Source organism: Momordica charantia (assembly GCF_013281855.1).
Source record: "Momordica charantia cultivar OHB3-1 chromosome 6 unlocalized genomic scaffold, Mcharantia_2.0 BLBB01000006.1, whole genome shotgun sequence".
NCBI classification, from domain to species: Eukaryota; Viridiplantae; Streptophyta; class Magnoliopsida; order Cucurbitales; family Cucurbitaceae; genus Momordica; species Momordica charantia.
The window spans coordinates 31,546,674-31,573,991 of record NW_028275164.1 but is presented as its reverse complement, the minus strand read 5'-3'; the positions used below and the strand labels follow the sequence as shown (position 1 = coordinate 31,573,991).

The 27,318-nt window shown below is 35.7% G+C and overlaps 1 protein-coding gene across 4 annotated transcripts; it reads right to left on the bottom strand.

Annotated features, from left to right (window-relative positions):
* Nucleotides 1-438: 438 nt before the first annotated feature.
* ORC3 (origin recognition complex subunit 3) lies at nt 439-27,318 on the bottom strand. 4 transcript variants are annotated; one of them, XR_002603646.2, is made up of 18 exons: nt 26,809-27,316; nt 26,511-26,720; nt 26,209-26,383; nt 25,788-25,957; nt 25,549-25,679; nt 22,695-22,968; nt 22,480-22,557; nt 21,075-21,151; nt 20,904-20,994; nt 20,605-20,816; nt 18,004-18,073; nt 13,130-13,215; nt 9,627-9,713; nt 6,027-6,102; nt 4,520-4,647; nt 1,818-1,994; nt 1,099-1,272; nt 439-1,018 (listed from the first exon to the last, which is right to left on the bottom strand). XR_002603646.2 is itself a non-coding variant. In XM_022303778.2 (17 exons), exons 1-17 carry the CDS (start codon nt 26,881-26,883, stop codon nt 1,167-1,169), a joined length of 2,220 nt encoding a protein of 739 aa, XP_022159470.1. In that variant the 5' UTR covers nt 26,884-27,318; the 3' UTR covers nt 439-1,166. The 4 variants fall into 4 exon arrangements, 3 of the variants coding, with proteins under 3 accessions (XP_022159470.1, XP_022159471.1, XP_022159468.1); XM_022303778.2 differs by having other exon boundaries at nt 439-1,272; nt 9,627-9,710; nt 26,809-27,318; XM_022303779.2 differs by having other exon boundaries at nt 439-1,272; nt 21,075-21,142; nt 26,809-27,317.

Here is a 27,318-nt window from a genome sequence, read left to right as displayed (position 1 = left end):
ACGATTTCTTATTTTGTTATCTAAAATTTTAAATTAAAAAAAAACAGTAAAAGTTTTATATGAAAAATAATTTTAAATTAAATATTCAAGTATTTTATGTTTTATGTAATATTTGATATTTTATCGTGCATTTTATCAGACAAATTGAAAAATAATGCTTTTATCTATGTTCCGAAAAGAAAAAGTAAAAACAAGAAACAAGAAAGTAAAAAAAATTTTTCTAAAATTTCTATCCAATTTTGAAAGTGTTTCTTAAAAAAAAACAGAACAATTTCCAAAAACTTAACTTTCTACAAAAAATTAGGAACCTTAAACAAGAAACAAGTAGGAAAGGTACAAAATTTTAGTTAAGCGAACATGGGAAACAATGGAAAACAGGAAGGGGAAGAAAATAAATTACATCAACTTTTCTGAATGTAACTTATGAAATCTCCTAACTTTCATCAAAAGACTATTCAATTGAGCTTTTATAAACTTAAGCATATTGAAAATTATTACATGGTTCAACAATCAAAATTGTTTTAACCAGTATTCAAAAAAGAAAATGTTTTAACCTTTCTATATAAAAACCGACTGCTGTATTCTCTCTGGTGCTCAACGATATTAATAATTATAGAGTTCCATCTCGAAACCAATTGGCAACGAGAGGAGTAACCCATGTCTTCTTAACATGCCCCCTTAAGATCGTGGCTCTTTTGGGTCATTGATCTTGGTCGGATGCTCGTTTGGGCTTTTGAACTCCGATACCATATTAATAATCATGAGATTCCATCTCGAAACCAATTGACAACGAGAGGAGTAGTCTATATCTCCTTGACAAAGGGCCTGACATAACTTTATCAACGAGGTCAGTTTGATCCTCTTCTTCAGACGTCTAAGATGAAAGAGCTCTAAGAGCTGCAGACTCTAACTAGACTCTAACTACCATCTATGCACGATCCATACTAGATTTGACTAACTTATTATTTTTTCTCTACATTCCCAACGATCCATTTGTCTCGTTAAGCCTTTTAATGGCCTGTTTCAGTCAATGTCTACACATTAAAAATTGTAAAAGTATTAATAAGAGTAAAGAAAATAGGCAGTAACACCAATCACCTTGGTTATAAAGGTGAAGATTCTCATTCATTCTGTATGCATCATTGAGCTTGGATTCATTGTAGTTCTTATAGTCCAAAGGCTACTCTCTGCACATAATCTGGACGTCTTTTGCTTGGCATCCGAAGCAACCCTGTAATCTGCAGTTCAGTAACAGCTGTGCAAAATCTTGCTCTGTTGAAAAGAAGGTTAAGGATTTTCAAGGATGTTTTCAAATGGATCCTCAAAATACCTGGTGGACCAATGGTTCGTTGATAAAGTGAACAAATTGCATATATACAATTAAATTTATTCCTACATATGCTTTCTTGGAGAAAACAAGAAACATAGTGGTGTCAAAATCCTGTGAATTTTTTTTGGTTCAACTTAAAGTTGGATCTGTTGAGTATTAGCTAACTACTTGCTTAGAATTAGCTAACTACTTGCTTAGCCTTAGCTAACTACTTAGTTTTAGCTAATATGGTTAAGAGACTTTTGTATAAATGTAAGCATTTCACACCATTCAATTAATAAGTAAAACCTTTGTCCCATACAAAGCTTCACATATGCTAGAAGAAACATGAAAAAATGGAGATAGAGCAATGACATTAACCAGGAAAAATGCACTCAGAAAGTACCAAAATTAAGAAACAAACATAATAGAGCTCCATTCACGATCAGTTTTGCAGATCACATAAGCATAGACTACAATTTCACCACATAATAGTGCAAAAGGATACTGAACTGATGCATCACTTTTGTTTTCAAGGCTAGGTTTATCTTTCCTTTTCTTTGGTGTAGAGCATTGCTTTGTCCTGTGATTCCATTTAGCATGAGTATGACTAACAACTGTCTTGAACGACTGGAACCAATCATGGAGATTGATGAGATCACCATGCTCTTGTGCTAAATTATACCTACATGGAAATTGCATAAAAATCTTTGATCTTGCAACTGAAGATTGCAACACGTAAAATTCTAACATATACCAACATCAACAATACTAGTTTTTTGTCTTCATGCACACAAATGTATATTAATCTTTTAACTCCATGTAGGTCACAAAGGTTACATAAATGGAATATCATAAAACGAGGGATGGTCCCTTGAGCTACATATACAGACTCACAGGCTACCAGCTCTATCATCAAACTTCTCTCTGGAGAGAGACTACTTGCGATGACCCTTGATAATACAACTCAATGCCATTTCATTTCATCATTTTCATAATGTATTTGGAGTTGAGTATCTACCAAATCAATTGTGAATTGGATCGGAGTATGAACTTTCAATTGTATTCAAGGGGAAAAAATGGAAGTCATTAATCCGGGTTTACACTCACGAAGAGAAAAAATAAAAATTAAAGAACGAAAACTAATTCAAGTGGCTGGTTGGTGGTTATAAACTCACCAAGTCGCCAATGGTCAAGTTGTAAACCAAAATTCCATTAGATTACTATAACTTAGTGGAATTTGACACCTAGGCGAAGTTCTATTAATTCCAATATTACCCATGAGTGAGCTGGTGAAGTAATCTGTAGTGCTAGATGAAAAACCAGAAAGAACGAAAGAAAGAAATCGAAGCACCTGTAGGTTAGGAAGAAATCAATGATGGAAAAGTGTTAATTATCCTTGCATGTGTACATCAAGAATTTTATACCTTGAGTACCTCGAAGAAACAAATAGGGAATTCTAAACGTTGAAGAAGTTGATGTTCAAGAACCGAGAATCTTCATTACATGCTTACAAAGTCATGATTTGATACAACTTTACAGAATTTATGGTTTTGATTTAAGAATTGCTTCCTGATGAAAATGGTTTTAGGGCTTCTCATCAAAAGAAAGAGAATGGTTCTTTGTAATACATGACTTGAAATGTTATTCTTCTAAACCTTGGTAGATATAGCATGGTTCTAATTGTTGAAACCTTGGTACCATCCACTGAGATACACGGATTTTTAACATTGTTTTTGTCCAGATTCAATAGTTTTAAGTAAGGATAGGGACAAAGTGTTAGCATTCCACATCTTCAGGCAGGGTGTAGTTTAACGAACGGTAAGTAAATCTCTGGGCTAGTAGGCAATTAGGATTGATATGAACTTCTCAAGTCTGTAATATCCGTTAGCCTGCACATGTAATTATGTTCAACCATTCTTTATTTGGACAGCTTATCTAGTTGGTAGAACTCGTTTACTATTACTACGGTTGTGGAACTTTTATATGATATTCGGATTAATAGAAAATGGTCCTTTCAGAATGATGCTAATTGCTAGTACATGTTCTATTTTCTGTTCAACCATGGAAATAGCGGAGTCTTTAGTGGATTTTCCTAACTTTAATTTCCACATGATTCATCGATCTAAATTCTTCTCCCACACTCTGATGCTTCAGAATCACCGTCCAGAGCCATTCCAAAGAGGGTCATCACAACTACAATGAGTTAGCTTACTAGCTTTGGGGCTTGGGGAAGGGACTCGGGATTTTGGGAGAAAGAGTTCAAATTCCATGGTGGTCACCTACTTAAGATAAAATCCTAACAATTGTATGTGTGCCCCAAATCTCAAAAGTGTCCAGTTTTACAATGTTGTGCCTTGTGTAAAATCTGCTTCTGAGTTTCTGTGCATACACGAAATACATATATTAGTTCGTCATTATGAACCCAGAAACCGGCAAAAGATGGAGGAAAATATCTCTAAATTGCTTAGAGTTTTTCATAATGCAACTTCTTTTACGCTGCCGTCCAATACAACACAGGTTCTGTTTAAAGCTCCTTCTTTAAGCGGGTTTTGTTTTCCTAATTTGAAACATTTGAAGTTCAAAACAAAGTGGACCAAGGAGATGATAGAGGTGCCGATTGGTCCAAACACAATCTCCAATTTCATAGAATGCCCCAATTTGCAGACTTATGCGTTTGATTCTTCAACAATAACTAAATCATTAAGTCAGTTGAATTTACAGCCTGCAGGACAAATTTTAGTATTTTATCAGTTGCTGCTTGAGGAAGGTAAGATTTTGGGCATTGGATTAGGAGATATCAGAGGATTATGTTGGAAATCAACATTAGTAGTTGAAGTTGCTGAATATGGCTGCCGAGGAGGATCTCCTTTTACAACTTTTTTGTAATTTTTTATTTTCTACTTACTGGGTTATGTTATTTCTTTTTGTAATTTGATTATTTCCAGCATAAGAACTTCTAATTAGTACAAAGCTCTATTCTCCCTTATTGTAATTTCTCTTTGGTGCTGTTAATTTCCTTTTTGTATTTGAATTCCACCCTAAGAATACTCTTGTTAATTATCAATTATAAAGCTCTGTTTCCCCTTAAAAAAAAATGTTGAATGTGTAAAGAGTCAGAGAACAAATTTATGAATACTCCATTAATATTATAGTGGAAATAGTTCAAATATATAAACAATTGCGAGGTAATACCAGAGTTTTACTCACATAATTGTTGAATCGTGCGTACATGGTAAAAGACCATTTCTGTTCTCACTGCAACAAGTACATTTTATCATTTTTTGGAACTCGAGAAGGTCAACTTGAATCCTTCTTCTTGGGTCTCCAATCAAAGCCTAGTTAAATTTAAATAAATAATAAATGTAAACAAGATAGCTTGTAGATATAAAGTCAAAGAGCATGAACAGAATTATATGTGCTTGAAAGGAACCAATTCTGTAGGAAATAAAGTATGCATAGTTAGTGCCAGCGTACATAAACTAACTTAAGGAGCCTAAGTCCTTCGTATGGTCTTTAATGTCAGGCAAGATGGATACTACTGAAATGGTGCCAGCTTCGTAATTGTAGCAAGGATAAATACTATTTATTCTTCACCTGTGAACCACTTGTAATTTGTGGTGGTCCATTGTTTAGATTCTGGATTCTATCGGCATCGTCCTAGCAGTATTCAAGACTTTTTGCTTCAGTGTTGGGCCAAATTTCAGGCCAATGTTAAATTTGTTAAATAAGCAGTAGATACTCTTTGGGAGACATGGTTGAAGAGGAAAGGCAACCTGTTTGGAGGCAACATTAGGACCACTAACCAGGTGGAAAGAGGCTACTTTTTTCTTACCATTTTCTATATTCTTTTCTACCTGCTCTCATTCCATGATTTAAGCCAGTTCAGAGGTCTCACATAATCCTCTTTGGACTGAGAAAGGCTATTTTTCTTATCTTCCCTTCCTAGTTCCTAGTTAATTATTTTTAAATAATCATTACCTTAAAAGAAAAACAAAAGATGGATAGGATTAGAACTAATGTCTCTTGGTTAATTTCCTTCTACCAATCCAACTCCAAAAACAGAAGAGTCAAAAGCTCCATTTTAATAGACCAAATACCCAAATCAATAAGATAGAAGAATGATTCAGACTTTACTTATTTATGTCCAACTTAAGTTCAATCAGCCTGTATAACGGATAACAATTTTAGAACAGACCCACTAGGAATGACCATGAGAGAAAATATATGGGCATGAAAAACAAAAATTAAACTGTTAAATAAGGATACAGTGGAATAATAATGAGCCTTAGACAGTTAGATCTCTTATTTTGACTTATGAAAGGCTGGCTGAACCACAGAATTAAGAGAAATTAAAACTACATTGTCAGTGTCATGATGAGCAATATTCAATTGAAAAAAAAAAATGCCTAGGCTCGTTCTTCCTTTCAAAACGTATTCCAAATTTTGAAAGGCTATTATTATCTTTAATATTATAAACTATGGCTTAATAATTGACAAAAAGCCTTGAGAACTTTTCCACACTATGAGAGGATGTATTATCAATAAAAGTAAACAAGAACGATTTCTAAAATAATGCGATTCAGTAAGCTACAACAATGCAGATCAAATACACTAACGGATTTCCCTAAAATCATCTCAATAGCTAGCAACAACTATTAGTAAATCAGTACCATTTATACTTTAAAGTAATGATTCATGTTGGAGGCATCCTTACCAGCTGAAGTTTTCTAACATCTTTGAAGCAGATAAGTTCGTGAAAGGGTATGCATTCAATTGGCCTCATATGTTCACTGGTTTATTTAAAAGAAAAACAACGCAAAGCAATAAGTCACATTTTTTTGGATAAGTCACATTGCTTTATGTACTAAACAGAACATCAAATTATCAAAATAGGTGCTCTTCAAAGTTTCTTTAATTTATCCTTTTTTTTTCTCATTTATTAAAATTTATTTATTTACTAAGAGAGCTATACAGAAAGATACCCTGCCGCCATGCTTCAAAATTCATCAGTAAAGATGAACGATAATTGCAAAGGAAAAAAAAAAAATTTTACGGTTTACCACAATTGCTAATGAAATCCTTATGTGGCTTAAAAATAATTATTTGCACCCACGTTATTTGATAAATAGTGAAATAGACCCTTCTAGTTAACATGGTACCTAATCATAAGTACTTGTGTAATCGTGTTAAACTATTTTAGCAGGTAATATGGCATCTCCAATGAATGTCACATAAGTATCAAAGTAGGAAAGAAAAGATTTATATTATTCTTTATCAAACTATGTGGGTTAACCATAGAGTTCACGTTTGCAATTGCATTTGACCATAAGAACATAATTTATATTTACCCTAAAAATATACAATTCCTAGATCAAGCTAATGCAATAGCATGGTCAAGTGCATCAAAAAAATCTCAAAGTATTAAATTACAACATATATCAAGAAATCCTCATTTCATCAGTGTTTACGGGGTTATAGTGCAAGTCAAACACATTAGATCAAAATCATAAGCTTCAGAATTTACCAAAAGTTTGATGTAACACACTAAGCTTCATAAGGAAGGTGTAAGCAATGTAACCTCTAGTGAGAGTTGGATGAACATGCAGTCGCTTTGTCATGTATATCCATTCTTAATAAATAAGCATGAAGAATCAGATCCAAGTAAACCAAGTTTATGAACAATTGGAAAGCGGTTGTTTAGTTTTTTGGTGGGGTTTCCTCTATCCAGCCTCTAGTTTGTTCCCCCCCTTTTTTTTTTATAAGAGTTTGTTCCCCTTTTTGATCAATACAAAGAAGTTTCTTATTTAAAAAAAAATAATAATAATAATAAAATAAAAAAAGATCCAAGTAAACCACGTGGAAAGATAACCACGAAAAAGCTTTAAGAATTTCATCAGTTGATTAGGAGAAATGACTGCATAGCATTTTTTTTAACAATTCAAAAAGTTTGGCTTTGATTTTCATCCAAATACTTTAATTATTGAAGGGAGATAAATTTAGCCAAGATCCTTACTGCATTGAGGTGACTAAATACTATAAGGTTCGAGGGGTAATAAGCATACTTGTGTTAGTGGAGGAAATCTTTGACTCTATTGAACATATATGGAATTGAAGGTAGCATTCTACCAATGTTAAGTCATGAATGAGTTTCTTCAACCCTTATTCTAAGTGTTGGTGTCCTATATCACTTGAGCTTTGATGACGAAATGAAGGCACAAAGTAGATTTCTCATAGCCCTCCTAATAAATCTTTTATGTTTCTTTTCTTCTTTTATTTTTATTTTCTTTTTTTGCTATATGAGCATAAACAAAGGATTGTAAGCAGGAGGGTTTTGTCTTTCAGATTGATTTTGAGAAAACTTATGATCATATGGGCTCATAAAGAAAGTGGTGTGGAAGAAGGGTTTTGGGCTCAAATGGAAATCCTGAATTTTAAATTTCCTTGGTGTGTTCTTTGTGAGAGCAGTACGGAGACTCAACCACACACCTTCCACACTTGTACCTTCGCAGCAAAGTTTTGGGAGTAGATTTTATGTTCATTTGGCTGGGATGTCGCGCTTCCATTAGACATCAAGGACCTTATTCCTTTTCTCTTCACGGCATCCATTCAACAAGGAAAAGGAGTTCCTATGGCTCCACATCATCAGGACCTTTTTTTGGAACACATGGATTGAGAGAAATTATCAACTTTTCAACGACAAGGAGATCTCTTTTGATAGGCCCTTTGATTTTATCATTTTCCATGCTATTACTTGGTGTAAATCTTCACCCCTCTTTTTTTACTATAGCTTTAATTCTCTCTTGACCAATTGGAGAAGTTTCATGTAACTCCATTGGTTCTTGGGACCCATTCCCCCTCTTTTATAATTTCACTCATCAATGAAATTGTTTCTTATAAAAAAATTCTTTGGGCTGAATAACTTTCACAAATTGGTCAATGATAATCCTAGGGATATAATTTTTGCCTCATGAGGTGTCAAGCAAGGAAATCCTGTCCGTTTTCTTTTCCTTCTGGTTGTGGATGTTCTTAGTAGGATGGTGTAGGTAAGGCCGATAAGGGTGATTCCATGTAGGTCAAGAGAGAAATCATTTGTCTATCTCCAATAAATGATATGATCTTATTTTCTTTGGGTAGGGAGGACTTTTTTATTAATCTTAGTTCCATTCTAACAGTGTTTGAGATCAGCTCATGGCTTAAAGTTGATAGGGACAAGAGTTCTCCATGTGATATTAATTAAGTATCTTAAGTTGGAGAGATGCGCTTCCACTAGTGGGGCGGAATGTGGGTACCATTTATTGAGATATCTATAAATGATTAAATTTACCAAACCTATAAGCTTAAGCTTTTGAGTTGATTGATGATCTAACACCGTTCCTTTTATCTATATTCCTTTTATCTATATGGGTCTTCCTTCTGGGGGTAGTCCTAATAGATTGTCTTTCTAAAACCCAGTGGTGAAGAAGGTTCAGAAATGCCTATTCTCATAAAAAAAAGGCTTTTTTCACTAAGGATCATAGATAGAATCTCATTTAGTTTGGTTTGAGAGTAGGATCCCAACCTATTTCAAGTCTTGAGTTAGGTCTCCCTCAAATGTGTGGTCTAGGGTGGAAAATATCTCAAGAGATTTGTTTGGGAAGGTGTCCAAAAGAGTGGGGATCTCATTTGGTTAAATGGGAAATTGTGTCTTTATCGATTCGAGACTCCGTAATCCCTTTGGAAATTGAAACTTTGTGGCATAGGATCATTGTGAGAAAGTATAGTCCTCTTCCTAGCAATGGATATCAGCTCTCAAGTCATAGGGTCTAAGACACTTTCAGGAGTTTATGGAGGTCCATCGCTTCTAGATATACGACTTTCTCTAGCTTCTTAAGTTTTTGCATGAGGATGGTTTGCCAATTCATTTCACGGACAATAGCTGGGTAGGGGATAACCCGTTTTTCTCCAGTTTTCTTGCCTTCAACATTTATCCCTTGCCTTCTCCCGAGAAAGCCCCTTGCAAAAGTAACAGTTTTCTAGCCTTCAACATTTACATGTATTATGATTATATTATTAGTTCTCTACTAAAGTAACAGGGATGACAAAGCACCTTACAACAAAAAAGTTGCCACATCCATGGAAGAAGACTAAAATTGTAAAACAAGCAAAACTTCCCGAAAAGATTAAGCAAACATATCTACGACCTATCCACATAGGCCAAACAAGTAAAACCCATATATTCATTTGTCAAACTATAACAAAATAATATAATCCTTTCAAATCTACATTGAGATATCAGGAACCATAATAACAGCTCAAATAGAACAAGTTTTGTTACCTGACCAATGTACTAAGAAATGACTCAGCTTTCTCAATCATAGGCTTTGAATTTTTAACAAATAAGTCTCTTCGTGATGCATGTCTTCTGCAAATAAAATAGTAAAATCCAGATTTATTTAGTTTGCCAACTGATGAAGATGATAAATTGAGTAGGTTTCATATCTAACGAAATACAATTTCTCCTTTATAAAATCAAATGAGATTTTCATGAAGAAAAATGGAAATACAAAGAGATCAAAACCACAGGAAGAAAAAACCAGTCACCTCAAAGCTAGTTAAATGCTAAGAACACACGTATATTAACTCAATGTAGCAAGTAAGGAACAACAGCATGAAGAAAAAAAAAAAAAGAAAAAAACCACCACGTACAGAACAGAGCTTTCCTACTTGGCTTGACCGTATCTTCAATGATTCCTTTTGAATCCTTCTTAAATTTGGTTATATTTATGGTGCTTTTACCGGTGTAAATGCAAGAAGCCTTTCTCTGACTATAGTCTTACTTTAATTTGGGTCAAATGGATGACCTTTTTGGAACTCCATTCATGGGCTCTAAGGAGCCCCTCCCTCTTGTGTGTTATTTCATACATCAATGAAATACATATTTTCTATCAAAAAATAATAATAAGAAGAACAACAAAAAAAACCATGAATTGGATAAATTAAGTGTTTTCTCTTTTTCATCAAAACTATGCAGGAGAACTCTTGAAAAAGTCACTTCCTTGCAAAATCAAATAAGGAATATCAAAGAAATAAAAATCCAAGCATGGTGAGTTGACCATTTGTCCTAAAAGGAGGCATTTTAATGCATATCCCATCTAAAGGTATATTTTCTAATACTAAATGAACCTCAGGTAGCAAGGTTGGCTAACAACTTGGATGCCGCTAACTTTAGAGCACAAGCTAGAGGTCATTTTATCTAACTTGTTTAACAGAAGCTCCATCATCCACCTTAAATAAAGATCATTACTCAATCAAGTTCCAGCACTTGTCAGTAAAAGCCAAGGGACCAGAGTAACTATTACAAGGACATAATTCACCACCAAACCAAAAGATTTATGTTCCTTTTTCCAAAGGCAAAGAAATATTCTTCCAATTAACAAGGTGAGGCCCTCAAGGGGCAATCCAGTTGGCAAAGGTTTTGGGTCTCTTGGTCAAGTCTCAAATCCAAACCTTCTGGTGAGTTTAATACCAAAACCACTTGATATCTCCTGGGTCCGGGCTATGGGCCGGGCCCGGGTGCGCTTGGGTATATGGGAGCAAAGTTCTGACTCTCAGTTATCAAAAAATAAAAATAAAAATTAACGAGATGAGACCTCACTTTCTTCTCCATGCCTAAAAAAAAAATCCTAATCAATTTCTCCACAATCTGAAACATTTTTCTAGGCATCTTGGATAATGTTATATAGTAGATTGGATTGTTTGAAAAGGTGTCTTCTACTATAGTAAGTTTGTGGCCCTTAGAGAGGGCGCATATTTCCACATTTGTATTCTAGAACCTATCTCCCAAAGAGAGTATTTAGATTACCAACTCAGTGGGAGCTCAGAATCCTTCATAGGCACGATACTTAATTAGCTACATGATCAACCTCCTCTCGAGAATATCTTACCTTGATGAAGTTTGGATTTGCCTCTATTAACTCCAAAATCCAACCCATGCTCAAAGATATGACATGATAAACACATTTCTGATATTGGTTCAAGTTCAACCAGGAGAAGAAAAAAAAGTGTATCATACTTTGTTGAGAAATATGAATCAGCTAGTTGCCATTACCAAATTGAAAGCCCTCAATAAGATCCAAAATCTCTACCCAAGAAATGGCTAAACACATTGGCAAAAATAAAAAAAGGGAGGATAGGCAAACCCCATATTTAAGGCCACAAGAAGCCCAAATGTTCCCCTTTTCAATTTAATAAGACTTAGTTGCACACATGAGAAATAGTCAAATATACAATCCCTCCATCTAGCACTGAAGTCATTTTCCACCGATCAACCATATTATTGGCTCTCTGCATCCAAAATTTGATGAACACTACTTACTTTCCTTTTGTATTCCATTTGTCAATTCCTCACTGGCTACTTTCCTTTTCTCTTCCATTATCTTATAAGGATAGGGTCTAAAATATGTGTCATCCCCTTCACTGATGCAAAGGTATCATGGTTCTAAGAAATGGTAAAAAATAGAACACATGTCAATTTTCTACCCATACTTTTGCAGTAAGATTACATACTGGTGGTAAGACTAACAAGTACATACTCTCCAATTTTTAGGCATATAGATAGTACAATAATACAAACATTTCCTGTACTGAGTTCGAAAAAATTCAGAAACATCTCCAAAACATCGACGATTCCAGTCTTTTCCAAAAGTAATGCGGTGTAGTCAACTAGACTCGAAGCTTCCTCTAACACAATTTCAAAGCTACTAATAGCTTAGAAGATTTCACATCCCTTAAAAGACTTTCATTACTTGATACATCTATCTTTTCATACGGAATCTTTTTGTTTACATTCTTGAACGAAGGTATTTTTCCTTCATTAACCATCGGATAATAACTACTGGCACAGTCATAGACTCCTCTTGCACCTCAGCTGCTTCTTTGAAGAAGGTTTAATGGATGTCCATGTCCACGACCCTCTAATCAATATCAACCACTTGCTTTTCAAATAGGAGCTCAATGAATTAGCTATATCGATTTCTACTAGAATAATAGTTTTGTTGTTACCAGTTACCCTTGACCTTTATTATAGCTTCCTTAAGTCTAACTCACTCATGGTTTTTTCTATACATCTCACAAAGCCTCCTACAAATATTTATAAGTTATCCATTTCCACATGTGAATAGGGACATTTTATTTTTCTGGATACGCGGCATTTTTCTTGTGGCAAATAGAGGCAATGAGATGTTAGAAAAAAAAAACATGTCATGTAACAATGCAAATATTTGATAAATTCATAGGCATGAGGAGAGATTTAATTAAATCATGTGGACAAAATTGAAACTTTTAAAATCATAAGGACTAATTTGAAAATAAGAATAAATTATAAAAACTAAAATTATAATTTAACCTACAAAGAGAAAGTGAAAGAAGGAATTGACAGCTATATAAAGTTATGGTCCAAGATTTTAAAAATAATGATGGAGAAAAAAACCCAGCAAGTAACCCAAGGTCTGGTTGGGGCTTGAGCTTGGGTGAGAGAATGAACTCCTTTTTTTTAAAAAAAACACAGTTGAAATAGTGCTCTTTGATTGGATTTAATATGAGAACAAAGAGCAAAAAAAAAATGGCAAGCCTACTTGACCCACCCTCAAATCCTCCAAGAAGGTAAGGCTTTATCCTTTGGACAAATGCCTGGTTGGACGCTTAGGCAAGCCCAATTTCCATCCACAATCCAAGATCTTTTACTAGGTAAAACAATAACAGATTGCATAGGAAAGAAATATTGCATGAAAATAATATCTCCTATTAAAACAAAATCGAACATATGCAGTGGAATAATACTTGGCTAAATCTGCAATGTCTTTTTCTGAACTCTTTCCATCCCCAAGCTTGAAAGCCAACAGCAAGTCCTTCACTTTGTCATGGATCTAAGGCAAGAAAATATGTGAAGCATGTCTAATGCATAATGGCAAAAAAGATCATTCCTTAGTAAAAATGATAAGACAAGCAAACCATAGACACTCGTAACAAAAAAAAATAGCTTTTCCGTCCTTCCTTTTTGTTCTCTAGATAGAAGTCACTTGTGTGTAGTGTTTAAAGTAGTATATTTGCATTATTAGACATATCGTTCTTTATTGTCTCTCTCTCTCTCTCTTTTTTTTTTGTTGATAAGAAATTGCGCTTTCATTGAGAGAAATGAAAATAGATACAAAACAAGGAGGGTATACAAAAAAATAGCCTTGCAATAGGGAACCCCTAAAGAAAATGGCTCCAATCCAAAAAAATGAGACCTAACTGATAATAACAAAAGGCCTTAGTGACCGACCCCCACAAAGAAGTATTTTTTTTTTTTATAATAAACAAAGAACTTTCATTAATAAAAAGAGAGGAGCCCAAAAGAGGCAGGAAATACAACCTAGAGGCAGAGGGTCGAGAGGACCCTCTCCAAAGAGACTAAGCAATCAAGGAATTCCAACTCTGAAGAGTCAAAAGAAAACCATAGTTACAAAAAACCTTCTTGTTGATCGAGGCCCACCAAGAAGCAGTATGCTTTATATTCACACAAAAAGAGTCAAGTGAAGCTTCTTTCTCTTCAAAAAGTCGTAGTTCCGTTCCTTCCAAAGCAGCCACAGAAGGACTCTAGCACCACAATTCCAGAGAATAAAAGATTTTCCTCTTAGCAGAGAACCACCAAAACCTTCAGTGATAAAATCATCTATTTTCTTCTGGAGAAAAAGAGCCAAATCAAGGTGGGAAGCCAAATAGTTCCAAGCTATATTTGCAAAGGTACAATGAAGGAAGAGATGATCCACCGTTTCAGCACTCCTAATGCACATACCACAAACCGAAGGTGAGAGAGTCCACTGAGGTAATTTCCTTTGGACTTTTTCAGCTGTGTTTGTGCCCCTATAAAAGAGAGTCCAAAGGAACACCTTAACCTTCTTTGGAACCTTAAAGTTCCAGATGAGAGAGCGGTGGCTGCATTTAATATGGGAGAGGGGAGGTAATTGCCATGAAGGCCGATTTCACTGAAAAACACCCTTCCTGTCTGTAGTCCAGCATATGGAGTCATTGCCTGGCCAATAACCACTCCTTCAAGTTACCAGTAAACAACGCCCACCTTTCAAGCTCTCTATCAAAAAAGTTCCTTCTCATGCCAATGTCCCATGTCATAGCCTCTGTATTCCAGCAATCAGCTATAGAAAAATCCTTCTTGGTAGAAATGGCATATAAATCCGAGAAAGAGACGGATAGAGGAGAAGAGTCTATCCATGAATCTTCCCAAAATCTAACTAACGTCCCCAAAGACACTTTGAAAGAGATGAGTCTCCCAAAATCTGGTGTTGTTCTTTGTATGTCAATCCGCGGTCTACCTATGGAGGAATTCTTAGAGGGCTTGGACCACCAACCAAAAGGCTCTTCTCCATAAATGGCAGTAATAATCTTCCTCCAAAAACTGGTTTTTTCATTTGCGAAGCGCCACAACCATTTCATTAAGAGGGCTGTATTTTTGTGAGCTAGAGAACCTACTCCCATCCCTCCCAGTTGAGAAGGCAGAGCTGTCCAAGACCATTTCACAAGATTCCCATTCGGCCTATATCTTCCTCCGTTCCAAATAAAGTCTCGCATGAGTTTTTCCATCGCACTTATCACTGATTTTGGAGCTTTTAAGATCGAAAAAAAAAATAAGTAGGGATGTTGTTTAAGACTGCCTGCGTCAGAGTAAGCCGTCCCCCTTTGGACAGCAACAAAAGTTCCATTTTTCCAGTCTTCTATGCATTTTTTCCACCACTACTTCCTAAAAACTGAATATACGATGATTGCCTCCTAGGGGGAACCCCAAGTAATTAAAAGGAAGAGATTCCGTTTTGCATCCTAGGGTGTTTGCCCAAAAGTTAACTTCTGAATCGCTACAATTCACCCCAATCATTACTGATTTTGCTATATTCAAAGAGAGACCCGACATCTGGAGGAAAATTTAAATGATACCCCACCATTTCTCCATATTCTTATTAGAAAAAGGACTGAAAATCAAGACGTCATCGGCATACTGAAGATGAGTAACTTCTATAGCATTTGATCCGATAGAGAACCCTCTAAGAATCTATCTTTCATTGCAAAAATGGATTAACGGACTTAGAGCATCGCCCAAAATGGTGAAGAGGAAGGGAGAGAGGGGATCTCCTTGCCTAAGCCCTCTTTTAGCCAAAATCTTCCCTTTTGACCTGCCATTAATGATGACAGAAAAATGTGTGGAAGAAAGACACCCCCGTATCCAATGGCGCCATCTATGGCCAAAGCATTTAGCTTGTAGGGCAGCATCTAAGAAGGACCAGTCAACTTTATCATAGGCCTTCTCAAAGTCTAATTTTAAGAGGAAGCCCTTCTTTTTCTCCTTTCTCCAACAATTGACAGTTTCTGTAGCTACAAGAATGGCATCTAGAATCTGACAACCTTCAACAAAAGCTGCCTGAGAATCATGTATTATGTGGGGAAGAACAGATTTAAGCCTGCTAGCTAAGATTTTGGCTATAATTTTATAAAGAGAGGTTACCAGACTTATAGGTCTAAAGTCTTTAACTGATGTTGGATGAGTCTCTTTAGGGATAAGGCAAATATAGGTTTCGTTTGTTCTTCTATTGACAATCCCCTCCTCAAAAAAGTCATGGAACACTTTCTCCAAATCTGATTTGAAAGTGTTCCAAGCCTTTTTCATGAACTTATTACTCATCCCATCTGGACCCGGGGTCTTTAGGGTTCCCAACTCTGCCACTGCTTTCTTTATTTCTTCAACAGTAAAAGGAGCCTCCAGCTGCTGCCTATAATCTGCATGTAAAGGTGACCATTCCATATTATCTATCATATAGCAATTGTCTGTAGTGGTGGTGTACAATGCCTCAAAGTAGTTCAGAATTTCAGCCTCTATATCTCCCTCTGAAGTGAGCAAAAAACCTTTGTCAGATTCTAATTCCCCAATATAAGCATGAGTTTTCCTATGTGAAGTCCATCGATGAAAGAAATGGGAATTTTCATCCCCTTCCTCTATCCATCTGATTTTCCCTTTTTGCATCCACAAACGTTGTTCGTTGATCACAAGATCATTTAGCTGTTCTCTTAGTCGATTCCTTCTATTGATCTCATCTTCTGAAAGAACCTGTACTTCTTTCTTATCAAGGTCGTTGATGTCTCTCACAACTTCTGCCTTTTGGATACCAATATTACCATAGACTTCCTTGTTCCATTTCATGAGGATGCTCTTAAGGCCTTTGAGTTTCGTCATAAAACCATAACCAGGCCAATCCCTTAGAGGACAATCATTCCACCATTTGTCTACCATGGGAAGTAGCTGCGGAGAATCTAGCCAAGCATTTTCAAAGCGAAAAGGGGTGAGACCCCATTTAATAGCCTTAGCTTCATTCTCCCAAGTAGCAAGCAAATTTCTAACTTCTCTGCGTTCTGAAGGATTCGTGCTATTTGTCTTTGCCCCTGTCTTTCCTTTTTTTGGAATTGGTCTGATACAGAGGTTATTTTCCCACAGCTCTATTACCATGCTTTTAGTAAAAGAAAACACCTTTGGATGAGGGTGCTCTTTCTCCTCTGTCTTGTCATCTTCCACGATCTCTGGTGGCTGACAATCTAGAGGTAAGTATTAAACTTAATGAGATCCCAAACATAGTCCACAGTTTTTTCCACCCCTCTAAACAGTCTATTGTTCCTCTCCAGCCAGAGACCCCATAAAGTAGCCAGAAAACACGCCTGCCAAAGAAAACGACCCCTATCACGAAAAGGAAGAATAACAGTACTTCCTCCATCATCGCCCTACAATCTCTGGAACGGACCTAAACAATCCCAAAACATCTAAAGAATCGAAGCCATAAATCCTACATGGACTAACAGATCCACAACAAATGCTCCATCATCGTCCTTTATTGTATTTTTGCATTATGTTATTTAGGTTAACCTTGTCTATTTGTCTATATATATCTTTAGTGAATGGAAATATGTTATTAATTCTCTCAGGCCTTCACAAAAGTGTTAAGTTGTTCCCTATTTTTGGTTTAGCCTTTTTGGTGGGGGGTTCTCTCTACCCCGCCGTTAGGTTGTTCCCTTTTTGTTGTTCTCTTAATACAGTTCCAAAGTTTCGTATCAAAAAATATAAATTGAGCATGTATACTTATCTCTCTAACAAGCTGGACATGGTTAATATATATGCTCCAACTTGAGGGGGAGTATTATAGTGCTTGTACTAGTATAATTTGTATTATTAAACATATTGTCCTTTATAATTTTTTTACATTTTTTAATTAGGTTAACCTTGTATACTTGTCTATATATATCTCTTTAGTGAATGACATGGAAGCTATTGATTTTCTAAAACTATTAGTGTTTACACGTTGTAATAAGCAAGGAAGATTTACAATCTTACTTGGACAAATATGTTCTATAGGTTGCTGAGGTCCTTGACTTCTAAATAAGCAACGATGGTTTGATACAAATTTTAAAATACAAGTACTTCCATCTAAAGCAAAAGCATCAAGAATAAAATTAGAATAAAGTGACAAAGCTTACTATCTCACCCCAATATCATAAACAAATGTTCCACATTACCAAAAAAAAAAAAAAAAAAAAACACCAGAGTTGTTAACGTAAGCAAATGGATAATATTCCAAGTGAATTCCATGGCTACTAAAAGTCTTTTTTAAGTAAAATCATACCTCAGGAACGTAGCCAGTAATCTTTTCCCAACTTAAAAGCAACTTATGAAGATGCTCAGCAGGAAGATCCCTAATAGCTCAAAGTTTAGATTCAACTATAATGAAAGAATAGAAAACAAATATAGCTTCAAGTATAGAAAATTGACATCCGAAAAATCAACAACAATAGGGTATTCTTCATGATGCATTTGAAAAAAATCTCATTTAGATGTATTGAGTATTGTATGATTTATGAAAACTATTCCGATAGACATCAGGAAAGTTCAATCATAAACTAATATTTTGGAGTATCTTGGGTCACTAAAAGGACAAAATCTTGTCTCATGGTGGAAAATGAAAGAACTAGAGACAGTTATTTCCAAAATGTGTTTTCCCAATAATGATACAAGTTTTATGGTTGGAGTGCAATAAAAGAACTAGACTGTTTGAAAATGAAGATTTACTTTGGAATTGTAGCTAATCCCCCCTCACAATTATAGCTTTCTTCTTGGAGGAGCTTTTTGTAGCCTCCTCAAGGTTGGGGTTTTGTATTCCTCCCCCTTTCTCTTTGATAGGTATCCTGTAAAGGATCTCTTTTGTAATATTTCATAAAATTAATGCAATATTGGTTTCCTTATAAACAGAGAGAGAATTTAGTTTGGAATTGCATTATCTTGGCTCAGTTATGTTTATGGTTCCATTGCAATCAAAAGACTTTTTAAAGATTTGAACAAATTGTTGAAATAGTACACCATGTTAGTAGGAGTGTTCAAAGAACCCGGTGACCAGAACAACCCGGACAACCCAACGTTGGGTTGGGTTAGAAATGTTTTTGGGTTGAAATTTTTATGAATCGAAAATTCAATTTGGTTCGCAGGTTTAATAACATTTTGGTCGGTTCAACCCGAACCTATAAAATTAAAAAAATTAATTAATATATATATATATATATTATAATTTAGGATTTCTCGTGCCGCCTCCCTCCTCTCTTCCTCCTCTCTCCACCTTTCTTGCCTCCAGCCCCTCCCCCCTTCCCCTTCTATCTCCCCCTTCGTCTCCTCCCCTTCCCCTTCCGTCTCCCCCTACTTCTCCACCACACCGTCTCCACTTTCTACATTGATAACTCTCACAATCGTCGCAAGCTCAGATCCACCATCGAGAAAGCACTCCCTGCCCATGAACATCGACTTCCTTCGTGCATCTGATACTACTCCGATATTGATGCCGTTGTCTCATTCAACTTGGGGTTGTTCAATTGGTCGTCGGAGATAGAAAGACGACGTATACATTCTCATCTCTCTATCGCCCTCAGTTTTTCTTGATCTCACTTTCTCTTACCTCTATCAACCCGGCGATCCGACCCGACCCAACCCAAAAATTTTGGGCTGGGTTGGGTTGGCTACTGTGTTCGGTTCCATCTGTTCCCTGATCTGACCAACCTAAAAATTCGAGTTGGTCCAAAAAACTTCCCAATCCCGACCCAACCCAACCCGTGAACACTCCTACATGTTAGTAGCAAAAGGTGTAAATATTTTGATCAATTGTACTTCATTTTCCGTTTCATTCATTGGTGCATTCCTTTTTTAATTGTTCTCTATTGAGTACTCATTGCCTTTTTTGGCGTTTTCTCCCTAAATTCATACTTCCAAATCCCCTGCCATTTTTTTATTCGAGGAAAAAGAATGACTCATCGAGGCAAACAAAGGAAAGAGAAGGGTTCCAGAAGGGTGTTTCACCTTTTAGACTTGGTATCATCAATTCAACAAATGAGCAGTCAAACTTACTTATAAGGGATATCGTTTTGTCTGATGACGAAGAAGATTTCAATGTTAGTGTTAGTATTGAAGATCCAGCAGAATATTTGGAAGAGAAAGTAGTTGTTAATGAAGATTTATCAGAGGTTTCTCTACCAGAGGAATTTAATTTACTTTTTCCAGAGGATAATCACTCTTCTGCAAAAATGGATTACATTCCTTCTCCTCCTCGGGAGTAGACATTGGCAGTCGAGCTTCTTGCGCAGATAATCAAAGTTTTTTTAAATTATTTAAGTTGTTGGCCTTACCCTAGATCCAATTTCTGATTAGGTAGGTTTTACTAATGGGCATCAGATTTTTGGTTGGTTCCGCTTTGCAGCAGTTTTGAGGGTTGAGTTTCTTCCGCTTTTGTGTCTTCTCTTGGTGGAGGGAGGTTTCAGTTTCTCTTCTTCTGGCGCTCTGCTTGTGTTAAGTGATGGTTTTGGTTTCCTCCTCAACTCCTTTGTTTTGGCGAACTTTCTTGTTACCAATGTTCAGCATCTGTTATTGGACTTCAGTTCTCATATTTTTTATGGGTTTTTGTTTTCTATGCTCTGTTTGTTTTTTCGTTTTTCTATTTTTGCTTCCTTTAGGAGCTTGTATCCTTGAACCTTTTTCTTCATTTTCATATTGTCAACGAAAAGTTTGTTTCTTGTTAAAAAACAATATTAATACAAGTCCTGTTTTTGTCTTTTTTTTAAAAAAAGTTCATCCTCAGGAAAAGTACATGGCAATGTTAAAGCTTATGCCTAGTAAATTGTTTGCTAGTAGCTGTAAGACCGTATGAACAATTGCAATATATCGCACTACAGTAAACTTTATGACCTACCTCAGTTTGCCAATTGCTTGACAAATATACCCATCCTTGCGTGATGAAAATTGATATTGTACCTCACAACTACTTGAAGAGGATATCCCCTGTCCTTGCTGCAATATTCTGGAATTTTCAGAAGTTATTGGTCTGAAAAGTTGTGGATCAAGTGCCTCACAAAGTAAGTCAAGCAACTGAACTTTGCCAAACTTTCCAACTTCATAAAGACACTGCAAAGGATGGATATTCAGAGTCAAATTCCAAAAAAGGGAAAAGTGAGCTCCATTACATAAAAAGATTAATGAAATTTAAGGCACCAGCAGAACAGCACTCCAACCCTTCTGCCATCTCTTTAGTTCTGACAATATATGACCAAGATCATTACCAGTCCGTTCGGCCAATGGGTACCTAAGCATGTTGTGTCAAAACATACTGTTAGTAAATCATTCACTAAATTGCATGTAGTTGCTGAGTTTTTTCATGGATACCTTGAATTAGACAGAAGATCTGAAGCATGCTTGGATAGAACGTCCAGCAAAAAGGCAGCATTCCCATCCTGAGAACCCTTTGGCAAAAATAAATCATATTGCATGTACGTAATAGAGGAAAACATGACTGAGAAATGCACAAACTTATGCTACTTTAAGTAGCAATCAAGACGTAGTTCTATGTTGGAAATCCAGTTTCTCCATAAGTAATAGTTATTGTTTCTATATTTCATCACTAAAGTACTTGCGATTGCACTAGAACCATGAAGACTCTGCATTTCGAAAGTATCAGTTGTTTAAGAATTTTATTTGAAATACATACGATTCAAATACAACAAGATACGAATTTCGCATTGATTAATGCAAAGGAAAACGTTCAAAGGATACAAGCTCTCGAAGGGAGCGAGAAAAACAAAAAAGAAAATGAGCCCGGAACAGAGGGATACAACCCAAAAGGGCAAAAGAGAATAACAACGATAAGACCATAAAAGCTACTATCAGAATGATCCTCCAAGATGCAAGGAAACAGAAAACAAATCTTAAAGAATCTGAAAGGTTTTTCCTTAGAGACAGAAAGTCCTTAGAGGATGTTTCTTGTAGCAATGTACAGCATATTTCTTCGTGGTGGACGTCCAACCACAAAAAAAAAAAAAAAAAAAAAAAAAAAAAAAAATTGTTGTGACCATAGTCTACACTAGATTGTTAGGAGTTGGAAGGTTACTATTGTCAAGTCTTTAGGGGGAGGGTGATGTCAACCCTCCGCGCTTAGGTTGTTCTTCCTTTTGGTGTTATCTGTATTATATTGTCTCTTATCCAGAAAGAAAGAAAGAAAGGAACAGGAAAAAAAAAGCTACAACCTGCACTCTATTCATCCCTATTTACATCTTACAAAGATGCTTCCCAATTGGATGAATTATGAATGCAGTATAATTACGAGAAGCCTTAGAAAGTAACACCATTAAAGGGAAAAGAACTTAATTAGATCCATCACTTTGTTAGACTATTTCTGTTTTTCAATTAACAATTAAAATTATTTCTTTCTAGAAATAAACTCTAAGCCATAGTATTGATAAGTGATAACTCGAACAAAAAATTTTAACTTTCCCTTTGAACTTGTGAGTTGTGACCACTTAGTAACTGAACAACTCTCCTTAGCAAATAAGTAAAACACCTATAACAGATAATTTAGCAAGAATCATAACTTCCTCATTTCATAAAAATTGATTTCCAAAATACCAAAACATGCAATAAAATCTGGAAAAATAATATAAATTAAAATAAAGGTAAACAACACACTTCATAGAAAGATAAAATTTCTCCAAATAAACAATACACTTTAAGTATTGTATTGTATAAAATTATTATACAGTGAAATAAGTTGAAAGAGAAAATAAATAAAAACTACCTTATTCTCTTCTTCAACAAGCAATCTGGGAAGCATAAAGCTTAACGGTTCCATGGAGAAGTGCTGGACACATCCAATCTGAAAAATACTTTGCCAAACTAAACATTAGGAAAAGCCTAGTCAAAAATACAAAACAACATGGTAGAGAATGCCACACGTAACAAACAACAAATCATTGTCAGTTCATTAAGTTCTGAATGAATCGAAGTACCAACCTTCATGGCCCTTATAAAGGATGTTAAAGTGCCGTCCTGATTTAAGAAGTACTTCCTCAGAAAGACGGCAACCTGATGACCAATGCTGAACAGACAAGAATGCCTTACAAGAACAGCTTCAACCACTGCATCCATCCTCTCAGCCGGTGATCCTAATATGAACTTGCAAGGGCACAACTGCTGTAGTGCATTTGAATGAAGTACGTTTGCAAGAGCATCAATTGTTGTAGCAACTCCCATAACCAAAATAATTGGAATCTTGATAACCCATTCACTGTTGTACAAAAAATCATAAATCCCCAAAATGATAACTTGCAAATAATAGAGAATATCAACTAGCTTGTATCATAGAAAGATGTATGGTTGTAGAAAGACAAAATGAAAAACAGGAGTCACTCAAGACAGCCCATCTAGAGACCAAGAAAACGACCCTATCAAGGTTCTCCTGTTACAAATCAAAGAGAGTCCAAAGGTATTCCCACTTATTTGAGACTGTCAAAGAGTTGCACCCACAATCATAGTCCACAGAACCTTTTAATTCTACTTTCGAAGCCATGACCAGCAAATCTAAAGAAGCCAATCCCAATGTCCCTAAAATGGCACCACCATAATTTGAACTCTCCAAAAAATGGATTTCATGTTTTAGATATCGGGGGCACCTCTTAATGGTTAAATACTTTTGAGATAAAACAGCCTTGTTAGAAAAACAGATACACAATTTTGGGAGAAGTTACAAGGTCAATGATTTTAGATTCGAAGTTATTGATCTTTCCACGAGAGCAAGCCTAAAGAAAGAACTTAATTCTTATACCAGTTTTTCCACCTCCACAAAAACTTAGCTAAAAGTCTTGGAGTACCTTTTGTTAAACCTAGTAGTACATAAACATAGATTTACAAGAAAAGGAACCTACTTTATGAATATTCCACTCCTAGTCCAAATAGGCAAATAGCTATTAGACCAAATGTCATCAATGATTAAACTGAAATCACATCATTCTAAAGCCCACTAACAATGAATTTTATTATGGATTTTTGGTCCAATATGATCCCTATTATTCCAAATCTTAATAAGGATTTTGTTGTGAGACAAGGAGAGAAATTCTTTAACAGCAACGTTTCCTTTTCAATAATCTCCCTAAAATTTTAGTTTTACTACAATCGTCGATTTGAAAAGAGTAATGAAGTTTGAAGTCATTCATGAATTCAGAAATGTGAAACGAAGGAGACTTGGAGCTACTAAATTTGGTTTTTCTCATGCCCAGCCAAGCCAAGAGTAGTAAACCGTATTTGCTCCTGATAATTTTATGTCATAGGTGTTGCTTTCATTTTGAAATGAGAGCCAAATTCTTCTCCCTCACACTACGCACCCCCAAGCTGCCTTTCTCTTTGGGAAGAGATGCAAACTTCCAAGCAACTTGGTGAGTTCATAGCTCAATTCAGACCCTGCCAAAGAAATTCCCAGATCTCTTCTATCTTGATAATAGGCATTGAAGGAATATTGAAGAATAATAAAGAATATCAGGGTATGTTAGTGAGAATAGCAAAGTTTGTCTTCCTCCCATAGAGACGTATGTTTCCCTCTGCAGTTTATTTTCAATCTTTTCCATAGGAGATCCGAACTCATGGGTTCCCTCCTAAAAGCCTTCCCGAGTAACTTGGGACTACCAGACAGCAGTTAAACTAAATAGTTTGGCCACACGATGAACGCCTTCATTAGTCATATTGACCCTGCTATCATGCTTTTATGGAAATTAATGTTAAGACAAACCATCTTCAAGATACAAAACATAGATATCATTATTGAGTTTCTCCATGTTGAAAAAGGGTAACCATCATCCACAAATTGCAAACAAGTGAAATGATGGAGATAATTTCAGCCCTTTGTATTCCTTCTTTTAAAAAAAAATATGTTTCCGATCAAGGAAAAAATTGTGTGAAAGAAACAATTTCATTGATGTATGAAATTACAAAAGTCCATGAAGGGGATTACATGAAACACTTCCAATTGGATCTATCAGGGAAAAAATTAGAAAGATAAAAAATGAAGTTTAACCTAATCCACTATAATAATTGTAAAAATCCTTTAGTTTAACCCTTTCAATATAACTCCTTTTATCATCGTTTGATAACCTCCAGAGAGAAAGGCAAAGAAATTAGACAAAAGCTCTCAGGTTAGTATCTTCTGCTAAGGTTCTAGTTTTACTCCTTTCCTCTAAAATTTCCAATAAGAAAGCAAGATGGCAATAGTCCAAATAAGTTGTTGGTTTTTCCTTTCCACGTTAAGAGTCATTTTAGAAGATAGCTTTAACTTTCAAATTGCCACCAGAAAAATCTAAAAGTGCCAAACATATTGCCACAAATAGTCAAAGAGTAGCATAGGCTGATAATGGATGAACAAATGATTGTCTTTGCTAGCCTCTTTCCTGAAACACATATCCATGGTTAAGGTGACATGAAGGAATCTCATAGTCGTAGTCCAAAGACATTATTGTTTTATCCTTTTGACTACTTTATACTACTTATTATGCTTCAAGAAAATATGAAAATTTCATTAACATTTTTTCTTTTCGTTAATTGTAAATCACTTTAAATTTCTTACATTTTTAAGAAATAAGTAAAATGCATACTTTTGTCAATCAAATATAGAGAACATTTCTTCCATAGGAGAAAAATAGAGAACATAAAACCATCCCATAAAACATGCATAGTAAAACACAAGTAGTTCACAAACATAGATAGGAGCCACTAGGTGGCATTTGCAAGTTTTCGCAGAACAGAAAATGCAAAGAAAGATTAGGGAAAAAGAATGAAAAATCAAATGGAAATTAACAAGAGGTATGGTTCTTTGAAGTACCTCAACATAATTATGAAATCAGATAAAACTGAACCACAACATCGTTCAATGTCTTCTATAATCACAACTATTGGGTTATCATAGTATCCTTGTTCTCTGTACCATGATGCTAGGATGAACATGTCAGCTGCCTGCTCAAATTCAAAAAAAAAAAAAAAAAAGAGAGAACAAGTTCCCAAAGTTAATCAACGAATCTGACATTATTCGGAATACGCACTCTAAAAAAACGTGGTACTTACATCAACAGTAACCTTCAACAACTGTCTCAATAAACTTCTGACACAGCCACCTATGCTACTCTTGGCAGAAAGTTCTTGAGAAGAAAGACTTGCCACATGACATCCCTGGGATTTTAAATGGAAGCCAAGCTCTTCAAACGACAGTAAATCATCCACAACTTCCATATTCTCTGCCAATAAATCAAGGTTCCTTATTCAACAGGAGAAACATCAGGAAATGTGCGAAGAATTTTCCCATATTTTCACATATCATGTGTGACACAGCATAAAGATACAAAAATGCATGGCGCAGAACAGTCTCGCGTGCATATCAATATAATGTTATGTGAAACTAACTCAAATGTTCTTTAATTACGAAATAGTTAGAGTTCTGGACGCTGGACCATACACATCAATATAAAACTTCGGAACAGGAACGTACTAGTGAGAACCAACCCTGCGAACAATATTTTACAATCAGCACGAGTTACAATAGGGAAAGGCCGAGTCACTGAAGACGAACTAGGTGCCCCAGATGATCGAATAGTGGAAAATGACTCATAAGCCCAGCGACATATGTCCTCAAAAACTTTAACATTCGTATCCCTCAATACATCCTGCAAGAGAAACCCAAAGATTCCTTTAGACACAATAGGAGTAAGCAGTTAGAAGACAAAAATCATCATTTTCAGGCAAATGGTAACCTCAGGCAAGAGGGGGAAAAGTGAAATCGAAGTGATTAACCTTAATGGTGGTTTCCATTTTTGACCATACAAGCTCCAGAGCTTCCATCCGCAGGTGTTCAAGTGGAGACCCATCACGTTCGTCAGTCTCAGGATTCTCGATTCCATTGGAATTGGATGGAGGGAGCTTAGTTCTCTTCCTTGATTTTTCATACAGGTTTGATTTTCTCGAAATTTTCCGAGATGATGCTTTATGAAGAACATAGAATGGCTGCCAACAGATGAAGCAAACAGTTCCTTCATTTAGATCATAAAACTTCTGTAATGGGAAAGAAAATTTCAAGTGAAAACAAGCAAACCTGTAAATTGCTTTCGATGTTTTCGATTGTTGATTGATGTGGGGATTCAACTACAGGTGCAGCGGAAGGCGCCATTTCTTACTCTCTCCCAATGGTCTCGGGGCTTATTTGCCAGAGCGTCTTGGCGGGAAAAAAAAGGGGGGCTATTTTTCCAAAACTTTTTACTTGTGTATTTTTAAGGGTTCCGTTCCTCTAATTGAATTTTTGAAGAATAATCTCAATTTTTACAAAGTTGTAAAATAACACAAACTTTTTAATTTTTTGTTCACACACTTTGGGAAGTGAAAATACCTTTTTGCCCTCTGGTATTCTTCGAATCGCAAAATCAACGGCAATTACGGCTTCTTGTTCGGCGACTTACAGAAGAATAGTGAAGAAGAAGACGACGTAAGCAAGTGAAGAATCAAGAAGACGAAGACCATCCCTTGCTGGAGTTTGAATCCGAAGGAAGCAGCCGAGAGACGCGAGTTGAGAGGAGAAAGTGGTGTGTGGGTGTTGAGTTTAGAGAAA

What these genes read in the sequence shown, in the direction of transcription:
- ORC3 (XM_022303776.2), bottom strand. Translation starts at nt 26,883, where the DNA reads ATGGCGCCTTCCGCTGCACCTGTAGTTGAATCCCCACATCAATCAACA. An exon ending in AAATGGAAACCACCATTAAG is followed by an intron (nt 26,384 to 26,510) that starts GTTAATCACTTC and finishes TTTCTCTTGCAG; the next exon opens with GATGTATTGAGGGATACGAA. An exon ending in TTACTGGCTACGTTCCTGAG is followed by an intron (nt 13,216 to 18,003) that starts GTATGATTTTAC and finishes TTCTTGCCTTAG; the next exon opens with ATCCATGACAAAGTGAAGGA.